The 17,564-nt window shown below is 37.3% G+C and overlaps 1 protein-coding gene across 1 annotated transcript; it reads right to left on the minus strand.

The window, feature by feature from the left end:
* Positions 1-251: 251 nt before the first annotated feature.
* On the minus strand, positions 252-12,105 carry zcchc2 (zinc finger, CCHC domain containing 2). Its single transcript, XM_088402438.1, has 14 exons — positions 11,204-12,105; positions 9,715-9,835; positions 9,567-9,637; positions 8,776-8,847; positions 8,138-8,238; positions 7,775-7,878; positions 7,158-7,220; positions 6,993-7,053; positions 6,773-6,896; positions 5,903-5,964; positions 5,735-5,805; positions 5,501-5,629; positions 3,061-4,416; positions 252-2,328 (listed from the first exon to the last, which is right to left on the minus strand). The coding sequence occupies exons 1-14, from the start codon at positions 11,969-11,971 to the stop codon at positions 2,267-2,269; spliced, it is 3,165 nt and encodes a 1,054-aa protein (XP_088258564.1). The 5' UTR covers positions 11,972-12,105; the 3' UTR covers positions 252-2,266.
* Positions 12,106-17,564: the final 5,459 nt, after the last annotated feature.

Consider the following 17,564-nt stretch of genomic DNA (forward strand, 5'->3'; position numbering starts at 1 on the left):
TAAGGTAAACGTATCCTAAATATGAGACGGAGAGCAAAAAAAATCATAACTGTAATGACCGAGTTCCATATTTCAAACCCAGATCCAGGCTTGATTTGCACGACTACGAATATATTTCAAGTGTAGTTAATTGATGGTTGTCAAAAGTACGTTTAACCGACTGGTTGTAACTTTGTAATGGCTATTTATCTATTTATTGCAATTGGATTGACATAATGCATTTTGTGATGTCGTCATAAAATAACAGATCATTTGGATGAATAATTTATTCAGAAATACTGTCCAATTACAAATTAAAAACATGTCACAAGCTGCCCGCTTAAGTCAACACCGTATTTATTCGGGATATACATGACAACATGTTTTCTCCATTTATTGCTTATAATTGAAATGAAAACAGTTTGCATAAAATCCAAATTCTGCTCTAGAAATATATCTGGCCTTCCAGTATCAAAGAGTAAACATTTCAACTGAGCTGGAAACAAGAGTGACCCCCCCCCCCAACAAATGAACAGGACTTTTTTTTTTTTTTAAATATATAAGAGGTCAACACAATACTCAAGTTTAAGCCCCTTTCAACCCCTCCTCTCGCACAGTATATTTACACACTATTTTCTCTTCCCAAGTCTTGACTGGTGGACATTAGCAGTGTTTGTGATTCAGTCCAATAAATTGCACAACCTACGTGGAAGAAACGTTCATGCATAGTTCTTCATTGCAACAGCAAGCAGCTCAAATGAGCACAATTGGAGACGGGGAGTAACGGAGAATAGTTTGTGATTAAAACTGGTATGGAAAGCAGTTTGTGCATTTATTCGATGTAAATAAAACAAACGTTGGTTTTAGTCTTTGATTTCGACTGTTATAGATGGCTTCCCTGTAAGCCAGTATTGGAAGTTTTGCTATTTGTGTGCCTTACACGATAATCACACACGAAGTGAAAACAATTTGACAATTTGGAATGTGTGCTACCCAGAAAAAAAAAAAAAAAAAAATCACAAATCCACCTGAATTGTTACAATTGAATCTTTTAAAAATGTCAAAAATTAACTAACATTTTTATACAACAAATTATTTTATTCATGAACTTGAATAAATTTAATTACATGTTGAACCTCACACACTGTAGCATCCAGTGACCTTTTGACCCATTACATGAATGTTTTACATACTGGACTTCCTATGACTTACAATTTTCTCAATATCCAATAAGTGAAAATATTGGCTTATAAATAACAAACAACCTTCAACAAGGTCAACTCAAAGTACAGTGAACCTCACAAGTGTGAATGGTGAAAATGTGGGTGCGATTTGAGCCAAATCACTACGTTTCTGAAGGGAAACTCCTCAAAACACTTTGATGTAGTTCCTTGGCAAAAAAAAGTGGCCACCAAGTGGCAGCAAAGCAATACTAAAAATAAAGGGGATTTTTTTGTTCAGTGATTAACGGATGAATTCCACCTCCTAGGTTAAAAAAACAAAACAAAACAAAAAAAAAAACATGCAGATTTGTGTATATGCAGGGTTCACTGTACCGACATTTTTTTTTTTAACCAATAGTGATTACAAACAGTCAAATTCAGGCTTGAAATGAACAAATGTCCCCTCCTATGTTGTAGTGCACATTAGGGAAAAATGCGAGGGGAAAAAAAAAAACAAATCAAAAGCAGCAATTACCTTCAAATGCCCACAAATCTTATGAGCGGCAAAACAAGCGTTCTATTCACACATCAGCTTCCTTAAATGTGGCATACATTCAAAAACAGTCAGATCAAAACAACTATTTCCTCAACATTTTCATTTGGATTATTTTATGACAAAAAAAACCCCACAAATAAAACCTTCCTAAGAACAGTAATTTGGACAAAGCATAAATACCAGCATTTATAAGCGGAAACTTTTTTGTTGTTGTTTTTGTCGCTCAGGCATATCGTCACTGTAAAAACTAAAATGTCTCTAAAAGCGCTCTAAAAGTAAGAATAATAATAATCAAGTAAGAATAACTTAAATGCTTTCCAACCCTCAGTGCAAAAATATCTAAACGTATGTGCACGAAACACTGAAATGATTTCACGTGAACAAGGTTTAGGCACAAAAATGTTTCGCCGCGTTTTCCGCTAAGCCCTTAGCAGTAGACGCGTTCTCTGAGAAGGCTCCTTCTTTTTTTTTTCTTCTTCTTCTTCTAGTCGTTGCTCTATTTGGAGCGAGCGGAAGCGTCGAGAAGAAGGTCGGATCGCAGTCAACGTGGAAATCGGTTCGACCGATTTCAGTCGGCGCCATCCAGTGCCTCTGCCACATGTGAAGCTGCATACTTTAACCGGAAGCCACCTGGAATGAAAACAAAAAGTATTTGCAAAAACACAAACTTTCTTTGTACATAAATATATATATATATATATATATATATATAATAAATAAAAAAAATATATAATAAATTTAAAAAAATATATATAGCATATATATATATATATATATATATATATATATATATATATATATATATATATATATATATATATATAAATAAATAAAAAAATATATATAATAAATTTAAAAAAATATATATAGCATATATATATATATATATATATATATATATATATATATATATATATATCTACATAATAAAAAATATATAAAAAAACATAATAAAAAAAAAATATATATATATATATATATATATATACATATATATATATATATATATATATATAAATAAATCTTAAGTACATGGATTTTTATTTATGACCATTTTTCTGCAAGCTTACCTAGCTATTTTTCTTGATGTTTTTTCCTCTGTAGTTGGACCAGATAAAAAATATAAATTTGATGTATTTCTCGTTGGACAACGGTGATGACGAGTATTTTTGGTTATGTAACCCCCACGATAAACAAGGGGAGACCGTTATCCCCAATTGACACCAACGAATATAGGGGAGAGCAATGGACCGGACCCGGAGTACGACGGAATGGATTGGGAAGGAGACTGGATGGGAAACGACGTGGTGGAGAAAAAAAATGACCTGGAGCGAAACAAAAAAAAAATAAAAACAAAGTTACCTTGTGTGGAGTCTATGGAGGGCTGATTGCAGTCTTGAGCGTAATGTCCGCTCACACCGCAATTAGAACAGGACACGCTTCCGTTTTTCTTATTGACTCCGCCTCCCCCCAGGGTAGCAGCTTGAAGCACCCCCAGAGGATTCGGGTAGACCTGCTGGTAAATGCGTTGGAAGGACGCGCCCGGCGTCATCTGCTGCTGAAGGTTGTAGCTGGCGGCGGCGGCGGCGGCCGCCACCACCTGGGTGCTCAACATGTGCGACTGCACGTCGGCGTGGTTGTGAGAATGCGAGTGGAGCGGGCCGTAGGCGCAAGGATGACCGTGGGGCGGGGCGCCCGGGTAGAAAGGCGGCAGGGCGGCGGCCCCGTTAGCCTGGTGGGGTGGCTGGCCCTGGGTGAGGTAGCTGTTGATGCACAGACTAGTGAGATGGAAAAGAGGCGGGGGCACGCTGAAGACCTGCCGCACCGCCGCCGCCATCTGGTGGTTGGGGAAGAAGAAGGGCGCTTGGCAGCCGCTCACGTTGGCGCCGCTGCCTCGGCCGCCGCAGTTGTTGTGGCAGCCGCAGGTGCCGCAGCCCATTAGGTGCTGCGGTTGCTGCGGCGGCGGCGGGTTGTCGCAGCCGCTTCCACCGGTGTTGCTGTACGGGATGCAGTCACTTAGCGCCGCGCCGTGAGCGAGCGCGGGGCTGGGGGCGGGGCCCGGGGTGTGCGCAGCCACGGCCGGAGGCACGAGTCCCGTCGCCGCCGGCGCGCCTCCGGGCGGTAAGGCGAACGGAGACGGCAGAGCGGAGGGTAAACCGGGGTGCTTGGCGTGAGAAGCGTCTCCGAGAGGCGGCGGGCGCGTCAGACCCGAGTTTAGGGCGGCGGCGTCCTGGCAGGGCAGAGAAGCGGGGTACACGCCGAGGCCCGAAGACGCGGCGCCCATAGCTCGGGCTTGCGGGGCGGCAGGAGCTGAAGTGCTTTCCGGCGAGTTTTCTTGGGGATGTGGCAAAGCCGTTTTGAACCTCTGGACGAGAGGTTGGAAGCCCATCGGGGGAATGCCGAAAGTTGGCATCACGTCCCTTTTTTCGGGCTCTCCGGGACTCGGCACCATCATGGGCATCATCAGAGGAGCGGAAGCCGGCTTTCCGTCCGGGACGACGCTTTGGCTGGGAAGCGGAGGCTCGCAGGCGCCGTTCGGGAGCACGTCGGCCACCGGGTGCATGAAGGAAAGCGGCGGGAACTGGATGCCGCTCTCGGCGCCGGTAAAGTCCGCATGGGCGGACAGGGGGTTTTCCAAGGCGCCGGGATCGCTTTGATTGGTGAAGAACATGCCGGGGCCTGGCACTTTGAAGGAGTCCTCGGAGCGGCTGTCGCTATCTGTCAAATTGCCACCAGAAGGAAAATAGCTTAAATAAATGAATTTATGGATAGAGTTGTGCGCGTACCCTTGCGAACAACTTCAAATCCAAATGGACTTTAAACAGATGGACTCATTCACTGCCAATGACGACTATAGGTGTCAAAGATTTCCTCGGCATGCAGTGAATGAGATAAGAAATTCAACTTTAGGGAATGCACAGCTGTGAATTGAAAATGTAGGTCAAAAAGTATCACCCGCATCATTAAACTGACAAGTTGCTATCTTGGCAAAAGGTAGTATTTATTGTTTTGTTTGTTGGTTTCATGTGTGAAATGACTGTTTTCGCTGTAGAGCATGTTGTTTGCAGAAATGGCAGTTTTAAAGTGCTGTATAAATATAGATTTTTAATATTTAATTATTATAAAAGATGAATAATATTGAGGGTAATATGGTAACCAATGAGTTCTCAAAGTGCTGTATAAATATAGATTTTAAATATTTAATTATTAAAAATATATATTATAAAAACTCTATACCATTATTTTTAAAAATGAATTATTATAAAAGATGATTAATATTGAAGGGAATATGGTAAACAATGCGTTCTCAATTAACTGTTGCCCATTTAGTTTTGATTAATATGTATATAGATTTTGTTTACCAAATAATTCTGTCAATATATTTTCAAGTCGATGACCTAAGTATTAATCTAGAATTCAGGATATTTTTAATTAATTAAAAAAAAAAAAAAAAGAATTTGAGAGTCTTTCCAAAGTTTTGACTCGTATTGTACGCTGAACCCTTGTGGGGTATTTTGTTCATTTTTGGCACATTTTCTTCCACATAATTCGCAGTATTTTAGCCAAGGGATGGCACACTCGTGGTAATGTGATAACTAAGTGTTCATGCCATTTTGAACTTTGACATGTTGCCGCCATCTGGGTGAAATTTCAGCTCCCTAGTCTGTTATTGTTATTATGAAATGACATCAGTTATTTTAAAGTCAATTTACATTAAGATTTTGGTTAAAATATTAGTTATAGAGTATATGAACACATTATTATTACATTTAAGATTTTATTTATAAATTATTTTATTTACCTTTATTGTTATCATCCTCACTATCCAGGCTCTCTGCTCCTCTGTGTTGAGGACTTGATGGAGAACTGTAGCTCTCTGATGACGTTTCACCAAATGTGTCCGGCCCGGAGCCAGCAACCGCTACCAAACCTTTTTTGCAAATATTGGCCATTCATTTTCATTTAGAATCACTGATATGATTTAAAAAAAAAAAAAATACTGTGATTTTCTCGGCATAGTAACACAAAGGCCAACCTTTCTTCTGGCGTAAACGAGTCGGTGCCAGATCGCCGTTGGCCATGCATGAAGTTCCCTTTTCTGTGTTTCTGTAAACAGAGAGGAAGAAACAATGTGGAAATCACTTTGTCGAGTTCATTTGACTTTTCCAATTGAACTAACTTTTAATTTAATTTTTTAATTTACCTATCTGCAGGTAGGAGTCTGCTTTTTGTCTTGGTTCCTGGGTGGCTCCTCTTCTCCATGTCCTGAAGGGACATTGAGACATTGGACCTTTTTAACTCAGTGAATCCCAAAGACATTAATGTAAAGTAATAACTACTTTTACTTTTAAGGCCAAAAGTAATCATTTATTTCAGCGCTTTTAGTAGCTCAAGTAAGTAATCAATTACTTTATTACTTTTAGAACCAAAAGTAAATCAATTACTTTCGTTCTTTTAGTACCAAAAATTAGTATTTATTTCAGCGCTTTTAGTACCTAAAGTAACCGATTACCGTATTATGTAATTCGTCAAGTACTTAGTTTATATATCAGCTGTTTTTAGAGCTCCTTTAGAAAGTTAAAAAAAACAAACAAACAAAAAACTTTAGTACTTTGGATTGAAATATACTTTTAATTACTAATGTAATCAATTACTTTTACTTTTAGTACATAATGGAATCAATTACTTATGTACTTTTAAAATCTTAAGTAAGTAATCAATTACTTCATTACTTTTAGGACATAAACTAATCAATTACTTGAATACTTTTAGTACCAAAAGTAAGTAATTACTTCAGCTCTTTTAGTACCTAAGGTAATTGATAACCTTGGTACTTAAATCATCAAATACTTAGTTTTTAATTCGTCCGCTGTTTTTAGAGCCTCCCATAGCATGTTTTGAACATGTATAACTACTTGGGATTGCAACCTTTTAGAGAAAGAAAAAAAAAAAATTAAAAATATGTTGACATATTTCACCTATAGGCCATAAAAGTCCAAAAGGCAATCGAGCCGGGTCGGCAGCGAAGGAGTTAAGAGACTAACTATGTCTTATTGTGAGTAAAAATCCACACCTGTTCAGGTTCCGGCACGCTTCTCAGGTTGAAGCCTCTCTTCCTCCTCTCTGATGGAACACTCAGCTCAGCGACATGGGGCCCCCTCCGACTATCTCCCTGGGGGCCTTTGGCGCTAGGCACACTACAAAGAAGGTTTCTCAAAATAAACCGTTTTAAAGGAGTTTTTTGATGGGGAAAAAAAGAAAACACTTTCCAACCGGCGAGATCTTCTACTCACTTTTGACTTGCACCTTTGGCTCCATGCTTTTTCTTGTGCCCCTGACTGTATGATTCGATGCCTAGCAAAATATACAAAAGTACAAATAGCGGGTTTTAACTCAGGAAAAGCTGCCAAGTTCGAACGATGATCTACTTCATTTTGGGGGAAATAATGCGCTCTCACCTTCGTCCTGACTTGAGGCGTCAGAGCAATTCCCTTTCAAGTTTTTCCCCAGCTGACAGTTGCCTGGATAGAGAAACAACACCAAAATTGTCTTCCTTACAAATAAGGCGAAAAGCTCATTTGACAGGATATGGATGTGTTTTACTATAAATAATGTAAATCTAAATATTGAATATAGAAAACATATAAAAGCCGCATCTTTATTGCCAGAACATAATGCAGGAAGTGCGACAACAACAAAAAAAACTTATTTTAATAATCGGTTGTTTTGTAGATTAGTTCATAAATGTTTTCTAATCCTTTATTTAAAAAAACACATAGCATCAAACTGACAATGCAGAAAATCCAAAAACTTTGATTATGATTTAATTTCTAGATTTGTCTGTAATATATCAGAAAATTGACAAAAAAAAAAATCAAAAATACTACGATAGACATATGCAAATACATGTCAGCCTACATTCATGAAAAACTACAAAAAATATTAATGACATTCACTATGCACTGTTACGGTCTGAAATTCGGAGGATTCTGACAATTTAAATTTTAACAAAGTCTGAACGAGTAACAGATTATTATCCTGATGCCTATTTCTAATTTGAATGATGACTACTTACAACGGCAACTGGATGGTTTTGTTGAGTAACTGGAGTCGCAGTTGAAGAAGCTGCAAACCTTCCTGGTCTGTCTGAAAAGTGGAGGAGCAGCAAGGAACTTTTCCCTAGAATTAAAAGCAAAATTGGAATTTCATACACCGTAAATTTCCGACTGCAAGCTGCAACTTTTTTCTCATTATTTGAGCCCTGCGGTCTATAGACCATAGCTTATAGTTTTCTTTGTTTTCTACGTACAAGTTGAATCAGATCCTGTATAAGTTATATATATATATTTTTTTTTTTCATGATATGAGCTCTCAAAATGGACACCATTTATTTTATATTGAAAAGCTTTGGTGTTGATCTTATAACTGCAAAATATACCTGAGGCTTTTCTCGCCCTCTCTGCTCTCATAGCGGTGCCCCTGACTCAAAAGTCTCAGGAGGCTCTTCTCAAATGACTCAGTCCAATGATCTTTAGGAAGCTGTAGGTTGAAAAAAAAAAAAAGAAAAAAAAAACACATGACATGTTCAAAAATGCCCACATGAATCTGGACTTCCCAAGGGGGAAAAAAAATCAAGTTGTTTCAATTCTGTGGTTTCATTTTGGTCAAATAAAAAGCAAATAACACCTACGTTGTTCTTTTGGCGTCGTGACTAATGTTCCATTTGCATTATTCGCATCAAGTTTTATTTTCCTTTTTTTTAAAGCAAGTGACACATATTTGACTCATCAAGAGAGTTGGGATGACTCAAGTGTGTCCACTTCAGGGAACCCATGGAATTTCAGCATGCATGAGCTTTTTATTTTTAGGTAAACCCAAAAACTTTTGGCTGAAGCAAAAGAGATTTTATTTTTTTGGCTACATCACCCAGCCCCTGTCATCCATTATTATTACAGTATCATTTTATTTTTTAAAAGGCCAACCCAGATATTAAACAAAAACGCCAAATATGAATGATTATCGATTTATTCCTACCCAATTATGAGATTAAATGACAACATATTCCAATGAGCTTACCTTAAAAAGGAAATTTTCCAGTTCCAGATGAGTTTTGGTCACATTACTAGAGGAGGAGTCGGACCACTTCACCTGAAACAGACATCACAAAAACATAGGTATGTATATATACATGCATATATATATATATATATATATATATATATATATATATATATATATATATATATATATACATACACATACATATACACATATAAACATATATATACACATATACACACACATATATATATATATATATACATACATATACACATATACACACACATATATATACATACATATACACACACACATATATACATATATACATATATACATATGTATATATATATATATATATATATATATATATATATATATATATATATATATATATATATATATATATATATATATATATATATATATATATATACATATACACATATAAACATATATATACACATATACACACACATATATATATACATACATATACACATATACACACATATATATACATACATATACACATATACACACACATATATATACATACATATACACACACATATATATATATACATACATATACACACACATATACATACATACATATACACACATATACATATATATATATATATATATATATATATATATATATATATATATATATATATATATATTTATATATATATATACATTTATATATATATACACACACACACACACACACACACACACACACACACACACACGCACACACACACACACACGGGTGTGGGTGTGACATGGTTCCTCACCTCAAAGTTGTATTCCTTGTCTACTCTGGACAGAGAGATACTCTTGAGCACAATTGCCTCTATATGCACCGCTGGGGGAAAAAAAAAGAAGAATAAGTTGTAGTATTTATGAATAATATTGATGGGACACAGTGGTATTTAAAGTCACCTTCTCTTTGTATCGCCCCACGTCTGGAACGTCGGCTCTGACAAGGCGGATGGGAATCTGCGCATTCCCCCGAACCCAAAGACGAAGTGGGCCGATATTCAGCCTTCTGGACTGTTGACTCCTGGGGATTCAACAGATGGCATTGGCCCCAGTTATCATTGTGCATTCTTCTCAGACATTGTGCGATGTGTTTTCTTATGTACAGGCCGCAAAGCATTTTAAGTCCGGTCGCAGCTCTTGTTACAAAGCTTATTATCCCGCTAGCTCTGTTTATGCTAAACCACATTTGTCCTGACACAGCACAGCACTCTAAAAATGGCGCATGTGTTGCATTAGGAGCACAGCATCTTTAGCACACATGGCCCCCTTAACTCAAAATGATGATGGAAGTAATTGGGTGAAACTGGGAGGTCTGATTTTTTAAACTTTACTTTTCTATATGAACTCAACAAGGTGTAGGCTTTGCAGAAGTCTCACTATAACACAATTTAGCGTCGACGGTGCTTCATGTTCCAATTAATTTGCTCTTAATTTGAAAAGAAAACTGTACTGTTCCTGCCATGTCATTTAAAAAAAAAAAACATTAGATTATCTGATACCAGCATAAACCGAGTAAAATATCACATACTCCTTCAAGTGTCTTAAAGTATCCCAGTCAGTAGATAGTCACCAAATTATCTCATTAAAGCATCACAGTATATTTGATCCAAAACAATATCAGAAATTTGGCTTTTGCAGATACAACGCTTAGATTCTTTGGCTCAGTCGCTTCACCAAACTCACAATGAGTACAAGAGTTCATGCAAAAAACTTGCACAGTGCCAGTCAATGGCTTTATGCCATTTAGGGTAGTTGGATAATCATGAGGAATGTATCTGGCAGCAAAAACAACTTTGGCAATCAATAGTTTCACTTTTCCAGTAGTGAAACTGCATGACAGCTGTAAGGAAATACTGTACCGACAACACATCCATTTTGCAAAGATAATCAAAGTTGTGTCAAACTTGAGCTTTATACTATTCTCTTTTGTGATGACAAAATAAGGAGACTCGACTTGAGACTTAAAGGTGGTTCAGCCCCAACTCTGTCCATGTCCAAGTGTCCTTGAACAAGTCCAGTTTCTCCCAATGCAAGTTTTTTTTAAAAATACTTTGATAATGAAGTAAAATGCCATTCATGAGGTGACTTCCTGAGACTTGCACACGTGTAACTTGACCCACCTCTGCCGTGTTGTAAAACTGTTGTGACGGCGTGAGTTGCACAACTTAAACCCGCTAGCAGCAAGTTAGCATTTAGCTACGTTGTAGCTCATGCAACAGCTGTCATTCGAGGGGCGAAAAAGAAAGCTAGCAAAGTGAAAAATCGACTTTGTTTGCAAAGTGGGGTAGTGTGCACTTGAATTAAAAAAAACGACTTCATAAAAAAACGACACTAACGAAGCGCGGTGATAAAAGTAAACAAGAGCTAGCTTAGCATCGCATCGACTTACCGTTATTTGTGTTTTTTGTCGTCTTTGCTCTTCTATCGCCAACTCGATTTTATCAAGCTGCATTCGTAACGTCTCCCGCTGGTGAAAATGAAAAGCTGGATGTAAAGAAGCCATACTGAAAAGCAACGCTAACTGGTCCAAAGATCCCGGTGACATCTCGGTGTTGGAAACGCCGCACGTTTGCTTGCAAGCATCCCCATCCGGATGGATCGGGTGGTGCTGAGGGTCCCTGAACGAAGGAAGGGAGTAGTCGTATTTTTTGTACAACACAGACGGATCTACATGGCTCAATATGCGAAAGAGTATCCCGGCGCATTCCCTGCTGTCAGATCCGAGAAGGGAAAGACACACCAGTAGTTTGGACCTCACTACCGGATCGATTAAATCCGTTAGAACCCCGAGCTCGTGGGGATTATTCGCACGTAGCTCAAAGTCCCGTAAAACATGGTAATCTTTCCGAGCGAGATCTTCCAAATAAGATCCCAAAAAGCGAAGCTCCAGGGGTTGACACATGTGCATTAGCCCGCACATGAACTCGATTCGCTTGGCAGGGTTTAGATGAAGGCCGAACCATTCAAAAACAGTCTCCTTGTCCAGCTGGGCTGGATGTAGATGAGATTTGGCCGAATCCTCCAGCCTGTTGGACATCGAGGTGGGGGAGACGACACTGGGGATATGTTGGCGTTCGGTCGGCTCCAACGCATCTTCTTCGGCCGTTTCGTCTCCACCTTCCTCGCCCGGTTTCATCCGTAGGTTCATTTTCGGCATGATAAGCGCTGCGAGAAAGAGCCCAAAGAGAGAATGGCGGAGCACGGCTACATGTTTGACGGGTTTTGGCCTTTATAACGTATCCTGAAGGAGTCGCTTGTAGTGTTGCTTTCGTTAGCTCGCCATTAGACGGGGCGTCTCCATAGTGGGCTACTATTTCCTTCTTCGAATACGTTATTTCCGGTAGAGTAAACATTGACAGTGAGTGTATTGCTGCCACCTTGTGGTGTTTTATTTGTATTTCATCCACGCTACAGTAAATCATTTTCGACATACCGCACAATTGTAAATAAAATGTATTTAACTAATTCAGTTTCAAAGACATATTTTTACGTTTTTAAGTCATTAAATCCCAGGTGCTTAGGCCTACATCTTTTATTTATTTTAAAGTCTTTGGCTAAAAGAGGTTCTAAGTATAGGTGCGACTACATCATTAAAGTAATGTTTCTGAGAAATATTCTGAATTTTTTAAGAAACTAACCACGATTAAAGTTTGAGTAGGGCTCGGTGATATGGCCAACAAATACAATCTCATTTTTTCAGTCATTCAGCCAGAAGTTAAAAAAAAAGCGATCCAAATTTTAATTGTCAATTTTTACAACGACACATGAGTGAATCTGATTTTGTGTCCAAATCTATTTCAGTGGATATTTGAAAGAACTATTATAATCTATACAATTCAGGCATTAAATTTGACGCAATTTACCAAGTAAAATAAATAAACTTAAAATACATCTGAATGTTGGTTTCGGGTGTCGATAGCACGATGTCAATTCGCTGACATAATTGGCTAGTCCAGTAGGGGGCACTAATAGCTCAATACCTTTATTAATTTGATAGTACCAGCAGCACAAGTACCCCTGGGGCAAAGTGAGGGCACATGTGGGGTTTCAACATATCAAGGTAATACTTTTCAATTCCATGAAAGGAACATTACGTTCTCTTTTCAAATTAAGAGCAAATTCATTGAAACAAGAAGCATCTTATTGCTAAATTGTGTTTTAGTGACTCATTTGCATCACATTATTTGACATTTTATACGGACATGCATTATCATTTGTAACGCAATTTCCCAACCCAGAAAACAAAACAGCTGTTTCATTATCTGTTTTTGGACTCACAGTAAAATATGCTTAAAGATACCGCAACAAATGTAGGCTATAGCTTAATTAATTACACAGCGAAGGTACAGCACTCTTTTTTATGTTCAAAAGGCTGAAAATATTATTCCACAGAGGGTACATTGTTGAAAATAAGCTGAGTCCAGTTTACACAGTATTAAAACCTTTACATATGGTCCTTTTGGTCCCTAAATAGCATCCCGCTGTTGGATTTGTGGTTTTGGGTAATAATTTGTGTTGGGCATCCTCTTTTCAACATTTATACCCTACCTACTGCAATCCCTTTATAAATAACGATTAGTAATAAACTAATGAGGATTTTTGTATTATATTTGATGAAAAAAAACACAAACAGGAAAGCAGATGTACGCTGTGGTCCATGCACATGTGACTCTGGCTCCATTTTGTGGTAAAGGCTGCCACGCTTTGGAAAGGCCTGCCCTGATGGCTGACACTCCTACCAAGCAGAGAGAGGACTGTCACAACCAATTCGGGACTTCATTCTCCTCAATTTCTCATCACAGTCACTTGTGAATACCTGAAGCTGAAGCGCGCACACGCGGACAACCCTGTCATCATTTTTTGACTTCCACAGAGGGTAAGCGAGTTTATTTACTGTACTTCCTCTAAGTTGTGTTTGATTTTCTGGGGGACCTTCAGGATATGACTTAATTTTAGGATGAACACATTAAAAGGGTGGTGAAGTCATTTTTTTTAATGTCAGATGTTCTCATGCAAGTTTGGATAACTTTTCATTGTCCTTTTTCATGTCCCGGGTTTGGTTTGGCTACAAGTGACCAATCATCAGGACAAAAAAAGCTAAAAATATCGCTTACATGAACCACTGTGATTATGGGTCAGGGAAGTTCTCCGCTTTCGGGTAAAGGAGTTTTCGTCTTTCCCGTCATATCTTTTGGTATTTCAAAAACATGCAGTTAGAAAAATGCTCTACCGTCAATAATTACTCTATGAGAAACTGTAAAATCGTAATTGTGAATCGAAAATTTGTTTCCTCTTGCATGTGATTGTTTTGTGTTCCGTCACTGCTAACATACAGACCATGAAGAATTGAATTCATTTTTACGTGGAAAATTTGATTGAACATTTTTGCCTTTTAACGCCATGAATTTTTAATGTCACACTACAATTTTCTTTTCAAATTAAGAGCAAATTTATTGGAACATGAAGCAATCTCTTGCTAAATTGTGTTTTTCCCTTTTTCAAAACGTTGCATTGCTTTATTTTGATACAATGTAAACTGATGCACATAAGCATTAGTGGTGCAGGCAAGCTAGAAATAAAACAGATAATGTCACACAATTAAATAATGCATATTTCAAAATAAAAATGTATAATGGTACTATGTGGAGAAAACCATTCAATATCAGAAAGAAGAGTCGACAATTAATTAAAACACTCAATAATTAAATGATCACTGTTTCATAAAACACTCTCACTGTACGAACTGTCCCTTTGACCCACATAATTTTCGCAAAGAAAAATCTGATAAGTGATTTTTAGCACAACTGATCCTAATGTAATCTTGGAACCACAATTTATTTTATTCTTGTTGTTTGCGATCCTTTTGTTCATTGAGTGATTTAAAACAGTAGTTCTCTATTTTGAGGGATGTACCAACCCCCTGTTTGAAAAAAATAAAATAAAAAGTCAGGCTAATAACCCTAAAGTGGCCTTTTTGGATGATAAAAAAAGATCAAAGTTAAGACACACGTCATTTTGAATGGCAATTATAACACGGTTGAGCATCGAATTCATGTTCCAGTTAATTTGCTCTCGGTTTGAAAAGGAAACCTGCTTTACAATAAAAATCATTAAATTAGATGTGTTGATACCTGCAGTAACTCTTGACAAAATCTTACGTACCCTTAAATTGTCTTGACCACTCTAGATGATAATTTATAGGCCTGCAAAACTGTTTGCAAACTATTACACAAACACAAACATTCTGTCCCTTTTCCATAATTTAATCTAGTTCGGTGGTCACAAGGACAATGGCACCTATCCCATCTGAGTTAGGCCAGAAACAGATTACACACATTCACAAGTTATTTAGTGTCTCCAAACAACATAATTTAAGGACAGTTGGAATCTGAGAAATACTTTGTACGGCGAACTTAAAGCGGTTACTAAAATTGGTCGACAAACCAAACAGAGGGAGTGAGCGACGTCTGCGCTTGTGCACAAGGAATGTTGTGTGATTCGGAAGCCAGAGGAGCTGGTTGATGTGGTTGCTGCCCTGCACCGTGGCTGCTCACTGGGGAATTTATTGTCAATATCCACCTAGTTGTGTGTAGGTCATGAATGACATGTTTTTGCGAGATGCAATCCGAGAAAAGAGAATTTGGGGTGTGCTGAAAGGACATTTTTAGAAACGGTGGCGTTTTTCTTATTTGGGTTTTTATACGGTTTTCACCCTTGATAGGACTATACTCGATGACATGATTAGCGTTTTATCCACGTGCGGTTGATTTCTGAATGAGTTTTCATGAAAAGAACGCATAAGTTATACTTGTTTTAAACAATGACAACTTTATTTCATAATTCATATTTTTTATTATTGTCATGTGAACCAAAAGCAGACCACACACAGAAGTCGTAAGGTAGTCTTTCTGCACAAAAATCCAACATGGTAGCTAGACTTGCAAAACTAGACTCGGAAACTAGATTCAAATTTAGGAAGACAGCTTGACATAACATTTTGGCGTTCTGACGTCACTGTGGACTTAAAACTTCTATATGTACACAGACATTATTCTCTACATGACAAAATGAAGCAAACTGAAGGATCAACAAACCGATTTCAATATATATATGACAAAGGAAATTCTGAAATAAACGTGAGAATCCTAGCAAACATTTTTCACCCTCTTTATCTAACCATAACACTGTACAATGTGTTATTATAACTAGTTCATATGGGGCCATGCCAGGGGGGAGGGGGTGGCATTTGCGCCTGACATCTTCCATATTTTAACGGATATATGAATGCATCATATTAAAAGAAGAATATGCATTACTAGCCTTTTTCAAATTCAGATTAATCTCCGAAATATACCAGTGGCTACACAGAGAGGTGTTTATAGTCTGTAATATAGTTTCTATATTCTCAGTGTGCTTTTGACACATTACAGTGCTCCATTTTGCCGTCATATTATTTAGGTCTAAAACGATGCATAATTGTACAAGAGCAAATTCCATCCAAAGTGCCAAGAGTGAGAAAAGGGTTATGGATCCTGACAGAAGACTTTGCGGTATAGTGCTGTCTTGTGTTCAGCTGACGGATCCTCCCATGCTTTACAAACTCCTGCCAAATTTCGGCAATGCTCTCTGCCATGTTTATACTGAAGTTTTCCCATCGGTCCTCTCCGCATAGTGCGCACATTGTTATTTAGTCAGGCCCGGCATTGTGGTTGGTGGAACCGTCTCTGGGCTGTAAGATGGACTCAAGGAAAGGCTGGCGTCGTCACGTTTACATCAGAATGTGCTATACCAACAACGTGGCATGATATATACTAATATATAAATATATATATATATATATATATATATATATATATATATATATATATATATATATATATATATATATATATATATATATATAGATATATATAGATATATATAGATAATATATATATATAGATAATATATATATAGATATATAGATATAGATATAGATATAGATAATATATATAGATATATATAGATAATAGATAGATAGATAGATAGATAGATAGATCTAACAACCTGTTAATGCTCGATCTTGATAGATAGATAGATAGATAGATAGATAGATCTAACAGCCTATTAATGCTCGATCTTGATAGATAGATAGATAGATAGATAGATAGATAGATAGATCTAACAGCCTATTAATGCTCGATCTTGATAGATAGATAGATAGATAGATAGATAGATAGATAGATAGATAGATAGATAGATAGATAGATAGATAGATAGATAGATAGATAGATATTTTTTGGACTATAAGACACAACTTTTTCCTCATGATTTGAGCCCTGCGGCGTGTAGTCCAGTGTGGCTTGTCTGACATTTTTTTTTACTAGCCACCAGGGGGCAATCCATTGGTAAAGCAAATGAGTGTACCAGCTCAACGTATCAATTTGGAGTTGTTTTATGGAACAACTATGTTAATATAGAATTGTAAAGATGTGACTATCTATCTATCTATCTATCTATCTATCTATCTATCTATCTATCTATCTATCTATCTATCTATCTATCTATCTATCTATCTATCTATCTATCTCTCAAGATCGAGCATTAATAGGCTGTTCTATCTATCTATCTATCTATCTATCTATCTATCTATCTATCTATCTATCTGATAAAAAGTACTGTCAAGATTTAAAAAAAAAAACACTCACAACGAATGTCTTGCTTTCTATGCTGGATGCATATTTTGTATACTTACTGTATATTGTGTTGAA

The sequence above is a fragment of the Hippichthys cyanospilos genome, chromosome 19, assembly GCF_059441005.1.
Source record: "Hippichthys cyanospilos isolate Australia breed blue-spotted pipefish chromosome 19, RoL_Hcya_1.0, whole genome shotgun sequence".
NCBI lineage: Eukaryota > Metazoa > Chordata > Actinopteri > Syngnathiformes > Syngnathidae > Hippichthys > Hippichthys cyanospilos.

Bases quoted from the DNA above. Each gene is read 5' to 3' on its own strand.
- zcchc2 (XM_088402438.1), bottom strand. From the start codon at position 11,971: ATGCCGAAAATGAACCTACGGATGAAACCGGGCGAGGAAGGTGGAGAC. The intron at 6,897-6,992 runs GTGAGTAGAAGA...CCTTCTTTGTAG, and splicing joins GCCAAAGGTGCAAGTCAAAA to TGTGCCTAGCGCCAAAGGCC. The intron at 4,417-5,500 runs GTAAATAAAATA...GCAATTTGACAG, and splicing joins TGAGGATGATAACAATAAAG to ATAGCGACAGCCGCTCCGAG.